A 23,853-nucleotide genomic window follows, 5' to 3' on the forward strand; every position below is an offset into this window, starting at 1 on the left:
CATACTTAGCATATATCTGTGAATCTACATCATGAAATCAATATTTCTGTAATCAGGTCTTCTGAAGAATATCATAATCATATAGTGCATTCAATTTTATTTTAATCCTGCTTGACTCAGACACACACAGATATCAACAATAACGTCTGACAGAAATAAAGTCAGTCTGGTTAGTAATAAGGGAAGCTGGTAATGCTGTTTGTGGAGTTGTTTAATCCTCCTCTGCTGAGATCTTCACAGATTGAATCTCTTCTTTTTATCTTTAGTTGATTTAATCTAAGGCTGTGACTACAAGTCAGTTGTAGTTCTTGTGTTTCTCTTTCCTTCAGTGATTCTGCTTGTTAACTGCAGGTGTTCATCACTAATGCTCAATCATCACTCAATTAATCACTTAATTATCTCATTAACTTTAACTCTGTTTCAGTTACGGCTGGGCGATATATCGCACGATATTGTTATGCGCATCTCATCAGTAAAGCCGGTTCCTTGATTAGTAGTAAATCACCATCACCTGCTTTCAGATGGAGCGGCATTTACTACAAAGAGCCGTAGTTAACTGACAAGCTGAGCCATATCGCATTAATATCGCGGACGTATCGCCAGCGATAATTAATGCAATATGGCTCAGCTTGTCAGTTAACTACGGCTCTTTGTATACAGCAAAAACTCCTGTGTTAAATTAACACTCCTGGGAGTGTATATGAGTCCACACTCAAGAGTGTTGAAGTTAATGAGATAATTAAGTGATTAATTTAGTGATGATTGAACATTATTGAAGACACCTGATGTTAACAAGCAGAATCACTGAAGGAGAAAATCACAAATTGTAAGCCACCGTTATGGTGATGATTGTTTGCTTTAGTTGGGCTCTTGAGCCTTATGTGTTTACTTTAGATTTTGTTTGGCTGCTGTATCTGAGTTATAACTGCCAGATGAACAAAGAGAAAAGTGATCTGATGGTGTTGGTTATATTATGACATTCATCATTTGAACTTGATCACTAAACTCATAAAGATCCTTCTTTCTGACGTAGATTTATGTTGCTGGTTACAGCATAACTGTGAATCTGAATAAATGGCCAGAATTTTTTATATAATATAAAGGATTTCTTAAAAGTTGTTCTAAAAAAAAAAAAACTTTCTTTTAGGCACACACAGACGTCAAGATTCAGTCAATGCATCTCAACAATGGTGACGAACAAAATATTCAATTAGGAAAAGTAAATTACATAGACAATTCAGATCATAATTTATTCATACCGCAATGCATGATGGGAGCCATTAATGAGTTGTGATTGGTGGCAGCCACTACAACATGCTTTATTATTGTCTCCATTGTTGAGATTCACAGGCTGATTATTGATGTCTGTGTTTTAAATGAACTTAGTTGAAAGTCTTTTGATCAGAAGAATGTTTATTAAATATTCTGAATTATAAGTAAAGTACTGATAATCATAGGCTGAAGAATCACAAACCTGCTGCTAACAAGTTAAACCAAATTATCTCAATAAGTTTCAGATCACAGCATGATTATGTCAAAACATAACCAACACTGTCAGATCACATTTTACTTTGTTCATTTAACTGTTATAAATCAACAACAGCAGACAAACAACAGTAAAAATTGAAATAAACATACAAGGTTCAAGAGCCCAACTAAAGCAAGCACCCATCACCATAATGGTAACTTACAATTTGTGATTTTCTCCTTCAGTGATTCTCCTTGTTAACATCAGGTGTGTTCAATAATGCTCAATCATCACTAAATTAATCACTTAATTATCTCATTAACTTTAACACTCTTGAGTGTTAATTTAACGCTCATATTTTAACACTTTACACTCTTGAGTGTGGACTCATATACACTCCCAGCCCCAGGAGTGTTAATTTAAGACCGCTCCATCTGAAAGCAGGTGATAGTGATTTACTACTAATCAAGGAACCGGCTTTACTGATGAGATGCGCATAACAATATCGTGTGATATATCGCCCAGCCCTAGTTTCAGTGTTATTTTAACACTCTGTAGAGTGGGACCATATTTGCTCTGAGCAGTGTTGATTTAACACTGGGGATTTTGCTGTGTGAAGTGCCGAGAAGGCAAGGAGTTGATCGTTGGACGATGCGGTGATGGTAGGTTTGCAGTTTTGCAGTCTCCCTTTTTGGTAGCATGAAAGCATGGCAGGCAGTGCCCAGGGCCCTGGGCCCCAGTGAGGGGGGTAACAGCGGAAGCAGTGTTGTAGTGTTGTAGGATGAGAAGCGCTGAGCGAGAGGCAGGGCTAACGGAACGGCCTTTTAAAGCTTAACAAAAGGCACGCCTTGCAGGCTGTCTTAAACCAATCAGAAAGAGCGAATTTCTGGCAGGAGTTTCCTTTGTGGGAAAGATTTACGGCGCTGTCTCAAGCCCTCTTTTTCTGTTCATTAATACTCAGATAGATATAACAAATCCCCACTGCATTCTAAGAGAAGGTGATGTACATCAAAGCGTGAGTCATCAAATTAGGAGTAATTAGATTGGAGACATGATACAGGTAAGGTTACATTGACCGTTGGTTGTATGATAAAATACATACCATGGTGTATACATAATAGGATACAAAACATCACACTCATTCGCACAGTTTCTGGGATGCACGTTCATTTCTAGATCAGTTAGTTTCTGATTAATGCAGCGAAGTCTGCATGGAAGATTGTTTCTGTCTCCTCATTGTCTCTCTCTTGCACATGCGGCCAAATTCTTTTTGATCGTAAAATCTCTCTGTGTTTCCTGTAACAAGACACCGTCCTGCCAGTGTGTTAGCTTCACTTGGGATGTTAGCTTTTGGTGAAAGTTTCACAGTGAGTTTGCTGGATTGTTCATTAAATAAATGAATTGTGTTTGTCCGATTGGTCCAGACGCTACAGTTGAATTAAAGTGTTCTTTATTTGTATTACAAGTATATTACAGAGCTCGATGGTGTTTTAAGCCCCCAATGGCTCCTTAGAGGCAGCTAACCCTACCCTCAACCTTAAACCTACCCATCCCCTCGCTGCCTGGAAGGCGCCGTTGGCAGCTTAAAACACCAAACACCAAATTACACATTCATTACGAGTGTCTTCGAAACACACAAGCCATATACCATAATCATATTTGAGTAAAAAGTATAAGCTCAGTTATACCTTTGGCTTCAAAATACTACAAATTGCACATGTTGTCTTCAATAACAAATGCACATTAATTAACAAATATTACTTAGATACACTGTTAACCCTTGCTGTAAAATTCTGACAATATTATACCATTTTCCATTAAAACAGTAATATACCGTAGAAAATAAAACTAGCCTATATTTATATATAAATATATATACATATACCCCCCCCCCCAGAATTTCCGAAAAACATTCGGAAAATAAGCCAATAGAGACACAGTGTGTGTAACATTACCAGGTGAGATGGCCACTGGTGTGACAGTTGTAGGGCTGGTGTTAATGCTGCCAGTGTCTGAAAGTTTGGATGAATAGTGATTAATGAACAGAGACACAAATATCATGAGTGTGTAGAAAGAGCTCATGTGAATATAATTACCTGCACAGTATGCTGAACAGAAACCAGTTGTTCTAACCAGCTCATAGACATAATAATCGCCTGGACAGGCTTTGACTTTAATTGGAAAAGACCCGTAAGCGCAGCAGTAATTCTCATCATCACCGCAGACATCTCGAGTGACGACTCCATCTGTTACTGTTGGGTGTCCACCTCGTATCCACAGTGCGGTAACAGTGCCACAGCTGTACTTCTCAACACACGTGTCTGGGATATGAGCGCTAGTGTTGTTAATGAAGAGACGATACCAGCCGCTCCAGGAGACAGAGTCACAGTTTCTGACTGAAGCACGTGTATTATTGATGGATCTCCATGTATCGTCCAGCTCAGTGTAGGTGTAGCAGGGGTCTGCAGAGAGATTCATTTATGTAAATATATTAAGAAATAGGCTAACACATTTCTGTGTGTGTGCTCTCCACTGTGTGTGTGTGTGTGTGTGTGTGCTCTGTGTGTGTGTGTGTGTGTGTGTGTGCTCTCCGCTGTGTGTGTGTGTGCTCTCCACTGTGTGTGTGTGTGCTCTCCACTGTGTGTGTGTGTGTGTGTGTGTGTGCTCTCCACTGTGTGTGCTCTTCGCTTTCTGTGTGTGTGTTCTCCTCTGTGTGTGTGTGTGTGTGTGTGTGTGTGTGTGCTCTCCACTGTGTGTGTGTGTGCTCTCCACTGTGTGTGTGTGTGTGTGTGTGTGTGTGTGTGTGTGTGTGTGTGCTCTCCACTGTGTGTGCTCTTCGCTTTGTGTGTGTGTGCTCTCCACTGTGTGTGTGTTCTCCTCTGTGTGTGTGTGTGTGTGTGTGTGCTCTCCACTGTGTGTGTGTGTGCTCTCCACTGTGTGTGTGTGTGCTCTCCACTGTGTGTGTGTGTGTGTGTGTGTGCTCTCCGCTGTGTGTGTGTGTGTGTGTGCTCTCCACTGTGTGTGTGTGCTCTCCACTGTGTGTGTGTGTGTGTGTGTGTGTGCTCTCCACTGTGTGTGTGTGTTCTCCTCTGTGTGTGTGTGTGTGCTCTCCACTATGTGTGTGTGTGCTCTCCACTGTGTGTGTGTGTGTGTGTGTGCTCTCCACTGTGTGTGTGTGCTCTCCACTGTGTGTGTGTGCGTGTGTGTGTGTGTGTGTGTGCTCTCCGCTGTGTGTGTGTGTGCTCTCCACTGTGTGTGCTCTTCGCTTTGTGTGTGTGTGCTCTCCACTGTGTGTGTATTCTCCTCTGTGTGTGTGTGTGTGTGTGTGTGTGTGTGCTCTCCACTGTGTGTGTGTGCTCTCCACTGTGTGTGTGTGCTCTCCACTGTGTGTGTGTGTGCTCTCCATGTGTGTGTGTGTGCTCTCCACTGTGTGTGTGTGTGTGTGCTCTCCACTGTGTGTGTGTGTTTCTGTGTGTGTACTCTCCGCTGTGTGTGTGTGTGTGTGTGTGTGTGTGTGTGTGCTCTTCGCTGTGTGTGTGTGCTCTCTGCTGTGTGGGTGTGTGTGTGTGTGCTCTCCGCTGTGTGTGTGCTCTCCATTGTGTGTGTGTGCTCTTCGCTGTGTGTGTGCGCTGTGTGCTCTTACAGGTATTTGTGTGCAGGTGTGTGTGTGCTCTCCATTGTGTGTGTGTGCTCTCCGCTGTGTGTGTGCTCTCCATTGTGTGTGTGTGCTCTCCGCTGTGTGTGTGCTCTCCATTGTGTGTGTGCACTGTGCTCTCCGCTGTGTGTGTGTGCTCTCCGCTGTGTGTGTGCTCTCCATTGTGTGTGTGTGTGTATATTGTGAATGTGAATGTATATTACACATTCATTACGAGTGTTTTTGAAACACACAAACCATATACCATAATTATATTTGAGTAAAATGTATATGCAATTTCACATGTTGTCTATTGTATACTATAATGTATTTTACTGGTAGAGTAAGTATTTTATTCTGACACACACACACACATCTATCAAATGGTACAGAGCAGCGTTTCCCAAAAGCATGTAGAGACCATTGGTGTCTTCTGGGAAGTGCAGCCCTGATCTGTAGCCTCCATACATTAGAAAACACTCAGAAAATAAGCCAATAGAGACTCAGTGTGTAACATTACCAGGTGAGATGGTCACTGGTGTGACAGTTGTAGGGCTGGTGTTAATGCTGCCAGTGTCTGAAAGTTTGGATGAATAGTGATTAATGAACAGAGACACAAATATCATGAGTGTGTAGAAAGAGCTCATGTGAATATAATTACCTGCACAGTATGCTGAACAGAAACCAGTTGTTCTAACCAGCTCATAGACATAATAATCGCCTGGACAGGCTTTGACTTTAATTGGAAAAGACCCGTAAGCGCAGCAGTAACTCCCATCATCACCGCAGACATCTCGAGTGACGACTCCATCTGTTACTGTTGGGTGTCCACCTCGTATCCACAGTGCGATATCAGTGCCACAGCTGAACGGAGCAACACACGTGTCTGGGATATGAGCGCTAGTGTTGTTAATGAAGAGACGATACCAGCCGCTCCAGGAGACAGAGTCACAGTTTCTGACTGAAGCACGTGTATTATTGATGGATCTCCATGTATCGTCCAGCACAGTGTAGTTGTAACAGGGGTCTGCAGAGAGATTAATTTATGAAAATATATTAAGAAATTAACAAGTTTCTGAAAAACATGTTTTATTACAAAATGTAACCAAAAGTGCAGCTTTAGACATTACTTTTTCTTCTTCTTCTGCTAATTCGGAGCGATTCATTTCGATCCACAATATTTTTTCAAATGCATTTATAGGATTATTTAAACATCAATGCGTCTTAAAGAAAAATACATTTGAGACAAATTACCTAACATTGCCAGGTTTTCAGCGGGGATCATGGGTCATAAACTAATATTAAAGTAACAATCTGACATTCAGTTTCCTCAATATTTCATATGCAAATAAAAAAAATTTCTGATTCTGCTCGTCTCTTTTTTCTGTTCTCTTCTTTCTTTCAGTGATTATTTTTGTTAACAGGCTGAGATGACTTCATATTTAATATACACAGGTTTTGTGGCTCAGATAAGGTCCAGTTCTGGTTTATTTCTTTGCTCTTGGCTGAGATGTGGCATTGCTATGGCCTGCTTGTGGCCCAGATCTGGCAAACAGGAGTGGCCCACCCAAGTGCCGTAATTCCACGCTGCATGTGGGCCAGATCATCTTTCCACGTGTGCCAGATGTGGGCCGGATCTGGGCCGACACAATGTTGCTATGTGGGATGTGAAGTGTTTTATTCCAGTAGTGTCCTCAGCAACACTGTATCAGTGGTTTGATCGGGTCTGACTCTAGACTAGCACTATTGAGAGAGAGACAGAGATCTGTCGTTCACTGAGTGACAGTCAGTGTTTGAGCTGAGAAGAGATCAGACACGAGGCGCTCAGAAAAGTGTCACTAAAGCTCAGGATGGACAGATTCGACACATGCGCACTGCGACTGCACCAGTCCTATAGAGGGCAGTGTAGTCGTGACTCGTGTCAGCTACAGGACCTCTGCTCTGAGGACAAAGAAGAAGAAAAGGTGTGTGTTCCACTTCCGAAGATACACAACCTCAATTTGCATATTGCTCTCCGCTGTGTGTGTGTGTTCTCTGCTGTGTGTGAGTGTGCTCTCCGCTGTGTGTGTGCTCTCTGCTGTGTGTGTGTTCTCCTCTGTGTGTGTGTGTGTGCTCTCTCCACTGTGTGTGTGTGTGCTCTTCGCTGTGTGTGTGTGTGTGTGTGTGTGTGTGTGTGTGTGTGTGTGTGCTCTCTGCTGTGTGTGTGTGTGTGTGTGTGTGTGTGTGCTCTCCGCTGTGTGTGTGCTCTCCACTGTGTGTGAGTGTACTCTCTGCTGTGTGTGTGTGTGTGCTCTTCGCTGTGTGTGCTCTCCGCTGTGTTTGTGTGTGTTTGCGTGCACTGTGTGTGTGTGTGCTCTCCACTGTGTGTTTGCGTGCACTGTGTGTGTGTGTGTGTGTGCTCTCCGCTGTGTGTGAAACACTGAGCACCATCATGGTGACATCAAATTTCTGTTAAAGTTTTTTTTTAGAATATTTTACTTTAATTTAATGGTTTTTGTTTGGCAGCCGCAGCTGCCAGTCATTTGACCCTGTTTTACATTATTTATTTTTACATTGAAGGAATATGATCGTAATAATTCAGGAAATACTTGTAAAATAAGTGTTTTTCAGTTTATTTAATTTAGGATGTTTTACTTTAATGTTACAGGTTTTTTGGGGCTGCCAGTCATTCAACCGTTTTATCATTTAACTGTTTTGTTAGGGTTTAAATACAGATTAAGTTTGTAATTTTACATATCTCTATCATACTGCTTCTTGCTTCTTCATAGTGACGAAGCGCGTTTGTCCATTTAGGGCCACTGTAGAAACATGTCAACACATTTCAATGTAAGGGGACCCGCGGTGTGTGTCGAGAGAAATGGCTCATTCTAACGGTTCATTAAGTAAGGTCTTTATACACCACTGAAAACACAGTTATATTTATGATATTGGATTTCTGTCTGATTTGACAGTCTGATTCACTTCTGTTTAAGTATATGCCTGTGTAGGGACTAATTACATGCTTGATTAGTTGATTAAAGTGTTCGTTATTTGTATTACAAGTATATTACAAATTCATTACGAGTGTCTTCGAAACACACAAGCCATATACCATAATTATATTTGAATAAAAAGTATATGCTCAGAAATACCTTTGGCTTCAAAATACTACAAATTGCACATGTTGTCTTCAATAACAAATGCACATTAATTAACAAATATTACTTAGCTATACTTTGTACATATTGTATACTATAATGTATTTTACTGGTCGAGTAAGTATTTTATTCTGACACACACACACATCTATGGTACAGAGCAGCGTTTCCCAAAAGCATGTAGAGACCACTGGTGTCTTCTGGGAAGTGCCTCCACACATTAGAAAACACTCAGAAAATAAGCCAATAGAGACACGGTGTGTAACATTACCAGGTGAGATGGTCACTGGTGTGACAGTTGTAGGGCTGGTGTTAATGCTGCCAGTGTCTGAAAGTTTGGATGAATAGTGATTAATGAACAGAGACACAAATATCTGAGTGTGTAGAAAGAGCTCATGTGAATATTTCACAATCATTTAACCTGAATCACTGAACTCATATAGAGTCCAATTTACTTGGGAACCTAATTTACCAATTTAGATTTACTTAAATTATAGCAGCGCTGTTCTTGCACATCATAATATTTTGAACTTTTACAATGTAATCCAAAGTTTTCTTAGACATGTCTCATATACAAAAACGTTTTTTGTTTTTATTTTGATTTAGTTTTTAGACACACAGACATGAATAATCAGCCTGTGAATCTCAACAATGGTGACAATTATAAAGCATATTGCAGTGCATTCTGGGTGCCACCAATCAAAACTCATTCATGGCTGCATGAATAAATAATGTGCTTATGATCAGAGGTGATCTGTTTGTCATCATTGCTGAGATTCATAAGTGAATTCTTGATGTGTGTGTGTGCCTAAATAAAAACTTTTTTTTTTTAATTAATTTGATCATATTGATTTCATTGAAAAGGCTAAAAATATTATGCTGTACAAGGACATAATTAATAATATAAACCTAACTCAGAATTTGGGCTCTATATGAGTTCAGTGATTCAGGTCAAATGATTGTGAAATAATGATTACGTTAAAACACAACCAACACCATCAGATCACCTTTTCTTGTTGTTCATCTGGCTGTTATAACTCAGGTACAGCAGCCAAAACAAAATCTAGAGTAAATGATTTAAGGTCAAGAGCCCAACTAAAGCCAACACTGATCACCATAATGGCGACTTAAGAGATTTTCTCCTTTGGTGATTCTGCTTGTTAACATCAGGTGTTTTCAATAATGTTCAATCATCACTCAATCAATCACTAAATAATCTCATTAACTTTAACACTCTTGAGTCTGGAGCCATATAAACTCCCAGGAGAGTTCATTTAATACTGGAGTTTTTTCTGTGCAGCTGATTTCACTAATTAGTTCTCTCTCCTGCTGAATCAGATAACACTTTTCTTTGTTCATTTGACTGTTATAAATCAATAACAGCAGACAAGCTAAATTTAAAGTAAACATATAAGGATCAATAGCCCAACTAAAGCAAACATTGATCGCCATAATGGTGACAATTTGTGATTTTCTCCTTCAGTGATTCTGCTTGTTAACATCAGGTGTCTTCAATAATTGAATTATCATATTGACTTCCGGGGGCGCGGCCTGCTGCTGACCCTGTGTCTCGCTGTTGTCTCGTGGCGTTTTTGTTTGTGTATTAAGTTGTTATTTTATTTGTTTTTATTTTTGTTCTTTTAAACTTGAAGCACTATGAATGTGTACATGATCAGCGTGGTCTCTGCGTTGTTCGTATTGGTGCTGGCGGGCGAGGCCTTTGAAGATCAATTGGCGTCTATGGTGTCGAGACGGACTTATTCAAGAGACTTCTTGCTATCCTTACGATATAATAATAATTATGCTGTCGATGTGGAGATTCCACCAAGTATATGTCTGCACAAAAAAAGGAGATCAAGAACTAAGAAGCGAGGGTCGAGAGGAGGAATTCGCAATAGACTGCGGAGGCGAGGACGCCGTCATCCCCTTCCAGTGATCACGCTGTCTAACGTAAGATCTCTTAATAATAAGATGGATGAGGTTGCACTCCAAGTTAAACAAGAGGAGGAATTTAGGAGCAGTAATCTCATCTGTTTTACGGAAACATGGCTAAATGAAGATCATATTGTGGACATCGAGGGATTTACCACTATACAAGCCGACAGAGACAAGGTAAAATCACGAAAATCAGTTGGCGGGGGACTCTGTATGTATGTTGATAAGAGCTGGTCATCGCAGTTTACCATAATTGAACAGACTTGTACCCCGGACTATGAGACTTTGGGTGTATCTTTTAGAGCCTTCTATCTGCCGCGAGAATTTGGTCGAATAACCATATTCCTAGTGTATGTACCAGGACCTAATAATGGCGAGGCAACGGAGCATATTGCAGAGTGCTTTACTAGGATCCTAACAAAGTCGGCAGACCAACCAGTCTTCATACTAGGGGATTTTGATACACTTTCATTAATAGAGACTCTTCCACACTTGCAGCAATATATTGATTGTCCAACCCGTTACTCACGCACACTGGATTTGTGTTATGGTAACATTGACGACGCATACAAGGCAGTATGTCGAGCACCGATTGGCAGATCGGATCATAATGTTATCCATCTACTGCCAACATACAGACAACGTGTTAGAAGGGACAAACCAGTGGAAAAGAGAATTCAGGTTTGGAGTAAGGATAAAGAAGACATGTTAAAGGACTGTTTTTGCACTACAAACTGGGATGTCTTTTTTGATTCATGCAGAGACCCTCACGAACTAACTGACTGTATTACCTCCTATATACAATTTTGTGAAGAAACAGTTATTGACACTAAAGTGGTTAAAGTCTTCTCAATTAATAAGCCATGGCTCTCTAAAGGTTTAAAGAGACTCCTTAATGAAAAGAATCGGGCATTTCGTGAAAATAATCATGATGGTTTTAAAATTAAAAGGAAGGAATTGAGAGCCATGATACAAAAAGCAAAAATTGACTTTAAATGTAAGGTAGAGGATCAGTTAGCGAATCAAGATGCAAGGAGTGCTTGGCAAGGCTTGAACAAGATGATGGGGCGTGACACGAGAGATGTAAATAATGATATTATTATAGGGACAGATGGTTTTAAATGGGTAAATGATTTGAATCTGTTTTATGGAAGATATGATACACCTGACAATTGGAATAAGATTAATGAAATCAGTGATAGAATTCCAGTGGGGCCGCCCATTAGGTTAACAGGTGACCAGATCAGAAGGTCCCTCAAATGCATTAGGCCCTATAAAGCACCGGGTCCAGATGGCCTTAAGGGCAGAGTTTTAAAGATATGTTCAAATGAACTAACTAACCCCTTAACTAAATTATTTCAGTTTTTATTAGACTTACAGATTGTACCAAATACATGGAAGTTATCATTTATACGACCCCTTCCTAAAAAAGTGAGAGCAAAAAATCTAGAGGACTTTCGTCCTGTGGCTCTTACATCAATACTCGCTAAATGAATGGAAAGAGTAGTTAGTTATCACCTGAAACCATACATATCAGAGCAACTAGATGTACTGCAATTTGCATATAAATCGCAAAGAGGGACAGAGGATGCAACACTCACTATGGTTGATACAATTGCTAGCCATTTACAACAAGCGAAGGCTTATGTGCGTGTTCTTTTTATCGATTATACCTCTGCCTTTAATACTATGCAGATACATTTACTCTTGGAACGTCTCCTTGTTCTAGGCGTAAATGGAGGAATAGTACATTGGATAAAGAATTTTTTAACAAATAGACCACAGCGAGTTTGTGTTCGGGGGTTTAAATCAGATATTATGTTTTTAAACACGGGGGCACCCCAAGGATGTGTCCTGTCACCTCTTTTATTTTCTGTTTATACAAGTGGTTGTAGCAACAATGGCATCTGCTTTTCAAATTAAGTGAATCATGTGATGGCGAACACATAGTCTTCGTCCTTAGGAAGACAGCGCTGGTTAATAATTTCCCCACGGGGCAATTTACCAGCGCCCATGTGACTGGTATCCCCCGACTTTACAGCCTCGTGACATTCCACACACACACACACACACACAAACATCCTTTGTGTATAACTGAGAATAAGAGAAATATCTTTTATTTTATTCTCTAATGTATGTACATTCCTACCGTATTTTCCGGACTATAAGTCGCACTTTTTTTCATAGTTTGGCTGGTCCTGCGACTTATATTCAGGTGCGACTTATATATCAAAATTAATTCAGACTGAGATGAACCAAGAGAAAACATTACCGTCTACAGCCGCGAGAGGGCGCTCTAGTTGGCGGAGTTATTCAGAAGCGACACCATATGAAGAAAATTCAATGGATTCAGTGATGTGGAATGAGATCGCGGGTGCTTGGTGAACTTGTTTACTGGTAACTTGCTTGTTGGACTCCCTGGCTTATGTTAATTTAGCCTATTCAGCCTCCCAGGTATATGTTCTTTATGCTATTGTGTAGCTGAATAACTGTTAATGTGTTGCGTTAACATACCGGACACCTACTCAGCCTGTTGTTCTGTGTGCTACTGTGTAGTTGAATAACTTGCCTTTCCAGATTAAATGTCTGTTCTTGGTCTTGGATTTTGTGAAATAAATTTCTAAATAAATGCGACTTATACTCCAGTGCGACTTATATATGTTTTTTTCCTCTTCATGACGCATTTTTTGACTGATGCGACTTATACTCCGGAGCGACTTATAGTCCGGAAAATACGGTATATGCATGTGTGATTAGTTTTACCTTATAATAGAGGTTTGGTTTTCTAATGTGTAGTTTTGAATTCTAAGTGTTTATCGAAAGAATGTTTCTCCCAATTTAGGGTCTCAAATAGAATCATGGTTTTGTAACCCTACCCCAGACCATAAAACTTTACGACCCAGGAAAAGGCAAACATTCCAAGCGACTCACATCCCAAACGCACCACACACACACAGATTTTTCATTGACTTTCCCACATAAGACATTACCAAAATGTTGATATATTTCTGAGGTGCCTTTTGTTATGACCATGTCATATTGGGGTGTCTATGATTTTGTCATGTGGTAATCACAACTTTAAATGTGTGTAATTCTGCATATCTCCTGTAACGTTGCATTTCTACAACCTTCATGTGATGCGTTTGATATCTCTGAAATTCTCTCAATTTAACGGAGTCGAATTCCAATAGCAGAATGCAGTAATATACATTGTTTACACATTTCATATTTCTGGAACCGAAATAATCGTCAATCGTCACTGTAACCCGAGCCAGGAGACTGTTCCAGACGAACAAAGGGATCTTCCCGCTAGGAAAAATCTCGACATCTGATTCGTCCTCCACGAAGAAGGGGGCGGTACATGGGACGCTGATAAAAGTCCAAACTTTCAGTTTCCTCTCTCTCTTCTCCGGCTCTTTCCTTCTCACCTCCTGCTGCCGCCCTTCCTCCTCTCCGGCGCAGCGTTTCTCCAGGAACATCTGAAGAAGGCCCTGGCCTTCTCTATCGAACGAACGCATGTTCGAGTCATAGATTTCCCTCTTAGAAACCAAGATTTCCGGCCTCTTCCCTCCCGGAAGACGAATCTGAACTTTCTCGGTAACGTTACATTCAGTGAGCCTTTTTAAACTTCGCGGCACCGGAAGACGCAGCAGAAACAGGATCGACACCGTCCACGCTGTCCTGCCTCAGCCTCAGCCTCACCAGAAAGAGCACAGAAACTCGCAAGTACATTATCTGATAAAAGCTGTTTCCAGGTGTCTCGTGAACCTAGGTTTCTGTATGTAATAATTACTAGCTTTTCCCTTCTCTCTATTTCTTTCTTCCTTTCATGTATTCTGACCACGTTATTGTTTTATGTTCTTGTTCGGTTAAATGTTTATGTGTTTATTGTTTGCATTTTTACGTACGTTTATATTTGTAACACACTTTTGAAAAATGATGTGGGAAGTGTGTCAAGAGCGCAGGTTGATGTTTTAAGGTGCTGTACGGTTTCTTCCAAAATTTTGCCATCAATTTCTTTGAAATCAGACATAGTAACTACTTTCTCAGGTGGCTCGATCTGTCTGACCCCAGTGCAACTCAAGGATGTGCTGATCACCTTTCTGATATTATTGATTTTCATAGCAAACTCACTGCACTTGTTGTCTGAGAGCATTTCACTGGGAATCTGGCTTGGGGGGTTTGTCAGTCTCTCTAGAGTAGCAAAAAGAGTGCGTGTGTTGTTTAAATTACTGTTTATAATATTTGAGAAGAAAGTCTGTCTAGCTTTGCCTAGTTCCATATTGAAAGCATGGATGCAGTCTTTGTAGATGTTATAATGGACTACAAGTTTAGTCTTCCGCCACATGCGCTCTGCTTTTCTGCATTGTCTTTTCATATTTTGCACTGCTGTTGAGTTTCTCCAAGGTGCTTTTTGTCTGCCACTCTTCTTCCTGACTTTAACAGGAGCAATATCATCAATTACACTTTTAACTTTTGAGTTAAAAGAATCAAGGAGAAAATCAACAGAGTCAGCAGATATACTTGGTGTTAAGGATATAGCCTTCATAAATAGTACACTAGTGTTCTCATTTATGCATCTCTTCTTAACAGACACAGATCTAGCTTCAGTGGCAGGAGAGATCAATATATCAAAGAAAATACAGAAATGATCAGACAGTGCTACATCCTTAATAACAATCGATGAAATGTTTAGACCCTTACTGATAAGTAAATCTAGAGTGTGTCCACGATTGTGTGTGGGTCCATGTACATGCTGAGTCAGATCAAAAGTTTTTAAAACAGTTTTGATTTCTTTCGCCATATTATTCTCTGCACTATCTATGTGGATGTTACAATCTCCAGCAATGGCAAAACAGTCAAACTCTGATGTAATTGTTGATAACAGTTCTGTAAAGTCCTCAGCAAAGGCTGGAGAGTATTTTGGAGGCCTGTAAATAATGATAAGTAAAATGCGTGGAGCACCTTTTAACACAATACCCAGATATTCGAAAGAAGGGTAATTCCCAAATGATATTTGCTTACATTGATATATATCTTTAAAAAGAGCAGCTAGACCCCCACCTCTCTTAACAGCTCTGCAGACACTCATAAAAGTAAAGTTAGGAGGGGCTGCTTCATTGAGGACTGTTGCACTGCAGCTGTCTTCTAGCCAGGTTTCATTCAGAAGCATAAAATCCAGGTTGTTTGTGGTTATTAAGTCGTTGACAAGAAGTGATTTATTTTTAAGTGAGCGGATGTTAAAGAGTGCTAACTTAACAGTCTTACTTTTCCCCACAGCAATATTAGTTTGACGTGTAATAGGCTCCAGATTAGTTAGGTTTGCTGTACGGCTATTGAAGGCCTTAGACTTTCTATCTTGTAATAAAACAGCAATAGAGAAAGATACAGGCACACTGGGTTCCCGTTTGTTCTGTAAACATTTGAGAAAGTTACTGTTATCAAAACGGGGACCCGACACATATCACTGAGAGCTGGTATCAGTTGTTTTTGGTTCACCTCGAGCAGATGGAGGAGGGTGTGGGCCCTGGTGTTGTGGCAGAGGCCGAAGAGCTCTCACAGGAGGGGGAGGGCGAGCTGGACCCGCAGGCTTTGCTGCAGGCTTTGATGCGGGTGGTAATGGTGCCTGTCTTTTTTTGGTTGTGATCTGGGGGCTTGCAGCAAAAGAGTGGGATAGTCTGGTTCCAGCATACACCAGTTCTTCCATTTTCTGTGAGAAGCACAGAAGTGGAGTTGCTGGAGAGAGAGATAACGTGTCTGGTGAAAGGGGCTGTTGCTCTGGTGTTTTGGGAGGCTGTGATATGCTGTCCTGGCTTCCCTGGCTGTTTTCCAGGAAGTCGTCCTTGGGTGCTGAATCATCAAGCAGTTCTAATATGTCACAGTCTGTCTGTGGTGAGCTCTGTGGGCAGGGCTCAGATGAGATTGTGTCCGTGAGCAGAGGTTGTTGTGGCGGAGTGGTGTTATCATGTCCATTTTGCTGTAGTGAAGTCCCGTGGTCATTCATACTGTGTCCAGGTGTGTGTGTGCCGTTCAGATTGAGTTGATTGGCACACACTGCAGAAGGATGATTGAGGGAGAAGTAGATATTGTCCTTTAACACTCTTGAACCAAGTTTGTTTGGGTGATGGCCATCCCGATGAAAAAGTTGTCTCTGACTCCAGAAAAGATTGAAATTGTCAATGAAGTTTACTCCTTTTATATTGCAGGTTTTTTTGCAGCCATGTATTAAGCCCAAGTAACCGTGAAAACCTGTTTGTTCCTCTTGCTGGGAGAGGTCCACTGATGAATGTTTGAACTTTCAGTCTTTCAAGTGTTTCAAAAAGTTCATGGAAATCCTTCTTAAGGAGTTCTGACTGCTCTTTATGAATATCATTCTTCCCCACATGAATGATGAGTCGATTTGCAGTCTTATGTTTCATCAGAATGTTCTGAAGTTCCCTGTTTACATCAGAAGTTGTTGCTTGTGGAAGGCAGCACGTAGTTGTGTCCCTGCCGCTAATGTTTCTGATTATGGAGTCCCCCACTATCAGAGTCCTGGGCTCGGCAGCGCTCTGAGCTGAGTGCCGCTGTCTGCTCGACCTTGAGCGCCAGTTAGCATCAGTGTTAGCCACTGGCCCATTCAGTCTGTGTTCGATCACATTCATCACATTTGGGGATTCCTCATTTACATTCATTAGCACTTCAAATCTGTTCTCAAGATGTATAGGCGGTGGTAGGAGACCAGTGTTTGCAATCTTTGTCAGAGCTGTATCTGGGGTAGAGGATGCTACTGCGGCAATATGTGATGCTCGTGACAATCTGATGTCTCGAGTGCCTTTGGGTCTCCCTCCCTGTTTGTGCCATCGATTAGTAAGTCGATCGGCTTGTTTCTCTACCTGTCGAGGAGCACTAGTTTCATGGGACTCACCGGTATGCTGAGGGTGTCCATGACGAAGCTCTGTTGTGTGCTCCGTTTGGTTTGGTGGTCCCGTAAGTAACATTGTTTCAAGAACTGCAATCCTTTGTAAAAGTCTGTGGCAGTTAGTGCAGCAAGAAGATTCCAGAGGAGGCATTTTCTCTTATCCTTGAGGCAGTTGTGTTTTCCTTTCCCGGAATGTAAGCTGGTCGGGTAAAGGAATTCTCAGTTTTTGTAGTAATCCAAACTTTGTCGTATGAGCACTGTGCTGATTTGCTGAAGTTAAAACTAGGTGATAAAAGGAAATAAAATAAAGGAAATAAAATATAAAAAAATAGGAGATAAAATGTAAAAGCGATAGAGCAAAGTGCGGAGCAGTAGGCAAGAGCGTCCGAACAGTAGCTAAACAGGAAGCATAGAACTACAACTGACTTGGAGCCTTTACACATAATTGCACTTATTATTACCAGTTTGAGCCTTTATTTCTGTCATACATCGACAAAAGTTATTGAGATTCAGCAGAAGTTTAGATGGTAATGTTTTATGGACGTTTTCATTTCGTTTTCATTTTAGTCACCATTATGGTGGTCAGTGTTTGCTTTAGTTGGGCTCTTGACCCTTTTCATTTTTTATTGTTAGGTTTTCTCTGACAGTTCCAACATTGTGTTTATAAAGCACTTTTGGTACGCCAAGAGAAAACCTGCTTGACATTATCATCATGTTGTGACCTTATTCACTGATGTCGTTCAGAGTCAAAATCTATGACTGTTACATTTTATTATCAGTAATTTGTAGCCCTGAGATTCAACAGCAATGTGAACAATTTTGAAAAAACTTTTGAGCACAATCACTATTGTGTTTAACACCGAGACATCAAGAATCAGCATATGAATCTCAACAATGGTGACAATAAACAAACTAGTGACAAACAGATCATCTATGAACATCACAAAACTAAAGTCATAATAAAACAAAAGCAAAATAAAAGCAAACAGGAAAAAACAATGAAAATTAAAGGACAATTCAGCTGCATAATTTATTCATGCTGCAATGCATGATGTCAGCCAGGGATGCATTTTGATTGGTGGCTCCCATCATGCACTGCAACATGAAACATTTGTGTGATTGTCACCATTGTTGAGATTCATATGTAGATTATTGATATCTGTGTGTGACTTAAAAATTTCAGATTGTTTTAAGCACAGCTGGAATTAACTATTGTACTGTATATGAAAAAAAATCATTAAGTTATTAAGACTATTAAGTTATAATGCTGATTCAGTAAATCAGGAAAATACAGGATTGTAACTTCATCAGATAAACATTATCATCATGACCTGGGCTTCTTTTCCCAAAAGCATTTTAAGCCTAACTTGATCATAGAACAATTGCAGTAAATGGTCTGTACAATCAAATTAGGCTTGCGATTGCTTTCGGGAAACACAGCCCAGGTCATAGTTTCTCTTGCCACAACAAATGTGTTTTATACACACAAAGTTGGAGCAGCCAGAGAAAAACTTATGTTAAAAAGGAAAGGGTCAAGAGCCCAACTAAATCAACACTGATCACCATAATGGTGACATGAAACGAAACATTCCATAAAACATTACCATCTAAACTTCTGTTAAATCTAAATAAGACCGTGTGTAGATGTATGACAGAAATAAAGTCAAACTGGTAAAATAATAAGTGCAATAATGGTTCAAAGTCAGTAGTTCTTGTGTTTCTCTTTTTTCTGTTCTTCTTGTTTCTTTTTCCGTCAATGATTCTGCTTATTAACATCAGGTGTCACCACTAATGGCCAATCATCACTTAATTAATCACTTTATTATCTCATTAACTTCAACACTGCTTCAGTGTTAATTTTTAACACTCTGTAGTTGGACCTATATGTACACCGAGGAGTGTTAATTTAACACTGGGGATTTTGCTGTGTAGTCGCATAATATGACGTTTAGCCTCGATGATCCAATAGCAGCCTTCAAATACGTGAGCAGATGTTGTGTTGAAATGCCGTGAATTTCAGTTTATCCTTCATTCTTTTGCCTCACGTTACTAACGGTAAAAATAAGTTTTCATTAAATACGATACTTGATCATGAATAGCATAAGTGTTTTTATATCTAAATATAGAAACTGTATTTGAAATTAAATGAATAAGGATCAATAAATAAATATTGATACAAAAAACACAAGTGTGATATATGCACTAAATATGCCTTTGCACTAGAGGGCGCTCTAGCTCACCCCTTTTTGTATGTTGTGTAAAACATGAAGAAGATTGAGTTCCCAAGTAAACAGAAGTGAATCAACAGTGCAATCGTCTCCGCTTATCATTGTGTTATATAAAGACAAAGATATAACATTTTGGCGACGAGGAAAATCCTTATTGAACCCATACTGCAGATCTGATGCATGTAGTGAACTTGTAGAACGACACCCGATGAAATGGCTGTGTTTATCGGTCATATGGATGCCTTTGATGAGTCAGCCAAACAGTGGGTCAGCTACCTACATAGAAAGGTTTGAACAATTTGTTGCTGCAGATGACATTGCAGATGAGAAACAAGTTGCTGTGTTACTAAGTGTAATGGGTGCATCTACATACGGACTGTTGCGTAGTTTAATCGCTCCGGATAAACCGGGTGGGAAGTCATATGATGACATTGTGCGTGTTCTGAAAGAACATTTCTCGCCGAAACCGATCGTGATTGCAGAAAGATTTAGGTTTCATAACCGCAATCAACAAGAAACAGAAACAGTAGCACAGTATGTTGCAGTTTTGAAAAAGATGAGTGAACACTGCGAATTTGGGACACATTTGCAAGATGCATTAAGAGATCGCTTTGTGTGCGGGCTGAAAACGGAGTCTACACAGAAACGGCTACTGACGGAAGCAGCTCTCACATTTCAAAAGGCGGTGGAGATTGCAGTGTCTATGGAAACGGCCACGAGGGAATCTCAACAGTTAAGTGGCTCTTTGAAAGTGAATGCAATGTCCTTGCAAGAGCAAGGGGGCAGCAAATGCTACCGTTGTGGAAGAACAAACCACAGTGAAAAAGATTGTTATTTCAAAGAGCAGCAGTGCCACAACTGTGGTAAAAAAGGCCACATTTCCAAAGTTTGTAGAATTAAAGCAAAACACACAACTGAATATAAAAAGTTTAAATCAGTGAGGATGAAAAATGCCCAACAGAAAAAGAGAGTGCATCAGATGAATGTGAAAGATTCGTCAAGTGATGATACTACTGATACGGAACTGGCACTGCATGTGATGTCTAGAAAGGAGGAATTATCACACATCTGTCTAAAGCCAAATGTAGAGGGTGAAATCTTGGAAAAGGAATTAGACACTGGAGCTGCAGTTTCTTTGATTTCAAGAGAACTTTACAATGCACGACTAGCCCATAAACCATTGGGAACGACAGATGTGATTCTGAAAACCTATACAGGTGAGGCGGTGTCTCCAGTAGGGGTCATCATAGTCAAAGTGACAATGAATAAACAGAAAGCAAAATTACCACTCTATGTCGTGGAAGGAGATGCCCCACCACTTTTCGGGAGAGAGTGGCTCAGGAAAATTAAGCCGAATTGGCGTGAAATTAAAAGTGTGGGTAAAGGGTCAATGGAAACACTGCTAGCAAAGCACAAAAATGTCTTCAGAGAAGGACTGGGCTTGCTAAAAGGTATTGAGGCTACTGTGTCACTCAAACCACAGTTCCAGCCACGATTTTGTCAAGCACGCAATGTACCCTATGCACTGAAACCGAAAGTGGAGGCAGAAATAAATCGTCTATTGGAGCTGGGGGTCATCTCCCCTGTAACATGCAGCGAATGGGCTACCCCTATCGTACCAGTGGTAAAAAGGAATGGGGATGTGAGGATGTGTGGAGATTTCAAAGTAACGGTGAATCCAGCCCTTTGTGTTGATCGTTATCCGATTCCACGAATAGAGGACTTATTCTCATCATTGGCAGGGGGTCAACGTTTCACCAAACTGGACCTCTCAAATGCTTACTTACAAGTGCCTTTGGCAGAAAGCTCACGCAAATGTCTCACTATCACCACGTCGAAAGGGCTGTTCTGTTACAATCGTTTACCATTCGGCATCGCTTCGGCTCCTGCAATTTTTCAAAGGGCAATGGATCAGATCTTACAAGGCATTCCCAATGTTCATTGCTATCTAGATGATATATTAGTGACGGGGTCAAATGACGAGCAGCATCTAAAAAATGTAGATGCAGTCCTCAGCCGTCTGGATGAGTTCGGGCTATGTGTCCAACGTGAGAAATGTGAATTCTTTAAAGATTCGCTGGAGTATTTGGGGCACATCATAGATGCTCAGGGTCTTCATAAGTCACCAGAAAAGGTCAGGGCAATCAGGGATGCGCCTGCACCGAAGGACGTCAGTCAACTTCGTTCATTTCTAGGACTTATAAACTATTACAGTCGATTTATCCCTAATCTTGCATCAGTATTAGCACCCCTCAATGCTCTTCTGTGTAAAGGGAAGCAGTGGCTGTGGTCTTTTGAGTGTGAGGATGCGTTCGACAAGGTAAAAAAATTGTTGCTGTCACAGAGCGTATTAACACATTATGATCCACAGTTACCAATCAGACTGGCTTGTGATGCATCGCCATACGGTGTGGGTGCCGTCATCTCACACATCCTACCAGACGGGCTGAAAAAACCAATAGCCTTTGCCTCGAGAACATTGAGCAAAGCAGAGCAAAACTATGCTCAAATTGAAAGGGAGGCACTTGGAATTGTGAAAATTCTACCAATATCTGTACGGGCGGAAGTTTACATTGCTCACGGACCACCGTCCGCTGACAACAATTTTCAATCCAACAAAAGCTATTCCATCTATGGCTGCGGCCCGTATGCAGCGCTGGGCTTTGTTGTTGGCAGCATACGATTACGATATCCAGTACAGAGTTGGTGCACACCACTGTAATGCGGACGGTTTATCACGTTTACCTCTGCAAAACGCATCTCAGGTTAAGCAGGACACAGTGGAGTTGCTTCAAGTCAAGCATCTTGATTCTTTGCCAGTGCTGTGTTCAGATGTTTGTAAAGAAACAAGGTCTGACTCCACTATGTCACAAGTAATGGAGATGGTGGCAACGGGACAGTTTTCACTAGTCACAGATGCAAATAATGTGCTCGCCCCGTATGTGAACAGGAAAGATGAGTTGACTACACAACAGGGTTGCCTCTTGTGGGGTTGGAGAGTTGTCATTCCTCCTAAACTGAGATCCAGGGTACTGGCAGAGCTGCACACTGGGCATCCGGGTGTCGTAAGGATGAAGGCAGTTGCTCGGAGCTATGTCTGGTGGCCTGGCATTGATGCCAAATTGAACAATTGTCAAAAACCTGTCACTCATGCCAAACGACGCAAAAAGCTCCTGGTCCCTCGCCATTACACCCTTGGAAGTGGCCAGAATCACCTTGGCAACGAATACATGTGGACTTTGCAGGTCCATTTGAAGGACACATGTACTTGGTAGTCGTGGATGCTCACTCCAAGTGGCCAGAGGTGTGTGTGATGGAGTCAACTACATCTACCAAGACCATTCAGGTGCTGAGAGGATTATTTAGTCGTCATGGACTCCCAGAAGTGCTGGTCAGCGATAACGGACCTCAGTTCACCTCGGAGGAGTTCCAGACATTTCTCAAGTCTAATGGAGTGACACACACACGTTCTGCACCTTTTCACCCAGCTACGAACGGCTTGGCTGAACGCTTGGTTCAGACATTTAAGCGGGCACTACGTTGTTCTAAGGGGCCAACTTCGATTCAACAAAGGCTGGACACCTTTCTACTGGCGTATCGAAACACTCCACACGCCACCACAAAGGAATCGCCTGCCATGTTGTTTCTGCACCGCAGGTTGCGTTCTCGCTTGGATATGTTAAAGCCTAATGTTGCCTCTGTGGTGGAAAAAGCACAAATCAAACTGTGCCAGCAACGTCAAGTGCATGCTAAAGACAGAACATTTCCTGTGGGTGACAAAGTATGGGTGCGTGATTATCGGAGGGGAAAGAAGTGGACACCTGGTGTTGTTTCAGCAAAGACAGGCCCTGTATCATACACTGTCGATGTGGGACTTTCAGTTCACTGGAGACGTCACGTTGATCAGATGTTGGCACGTCTAACTGACTGTAACAACGGAAATGAGACGGGACCTGAGGTCATTGAGGGTCCTGAGGGGAATCTGACAGATCCTTGTGATTATCCCAGGTCAGAAGAAACTTCACCACCTTGTCTCGATCCAATCCAGACTGGGTCAGCACAACCTGTTGATTCATTCTCAAGTGAAACAGGTGAAGTGTTACACACTCCACACAAAGAGTCGAGGAGATACCCGGAACGTGCCATTAAGCCCCCGATACGGTTTAGCCCTTAAGGTTTACCTTGGTGGTATAAGTTGATTCTTTTGTATTCATTTTGACAGTCATGGCACTGAGGTTAGTTAAAAGAATAAGTACAACACAGTTAACTGAATGATGATAGTGTTAAATCACAAATGTTCTATATGTTTGGCATTACTCTAAGTACTGTATTAGACAGGAGTATGATTGTGTCAAACATGTTATAGATTAATATATATATATAGAGAGAGAGATGTAAAAAAAAAAAAAAAAGGGGTTACACTGTTCATGTTCTTATTAAGTGTCTATGTAACAATGTTACTATGTGGGGAGGAATATGTGATATATGCACTAAATATGCCTTTGCACTAGAGGGCGCTCTAGCTCACCCCTTTTTGTATGTTGTGTAAA

General features: G+C 41.1%; 1 protein-coding gene across 1 annotated transcript in view; it reads right to left on the minus strand.

Annotated features, from left to right (window-relative positions):
* LOC311077544 (uncharacterized protein) overlaps window positions 1–23,853 on the minus strand; it is a 471,588-nt gene that overhangs the window by 232,762 nt on the left and 214,973 nt on the right. The window contains exons 9-13 of the mRNA XM_084106074.1: window positions 8,511–8,567; window positions 5,764–6,129; window positions 5,623–5,679; window positions 3,565–3,930; window positions 3,424–3,480 (exon numbers count right to left, since the gene is read on the minus strand). Coding sequence (XP_083962200.1) covers window positions 3,424–3,480; window positions 3,565–3,930; window positions 5,623–5,679; window positions 5,764–6,129; window positions 8,511–8,567 — 903 coding nt within the window. The remainder of the gene's footprint in view (window positions 1–3,423; window positions 3,481–3,564; window positions 3,931–5,622; window positions 5,680–5,763; window positions 6,130–8,510; window positions 8,568–23,853) is intronic.

Source organism: Abramis brama (assembly GCF_963993115.1).
Source record: "Abramis brama genome assembly, chromosome: 2".
Lineage (NCBI taxonomy): Eukaryota > Metazoa > Chordata > Actinopteri > Cypriniformes > Leuciscidae > Abramis > Abramis brama.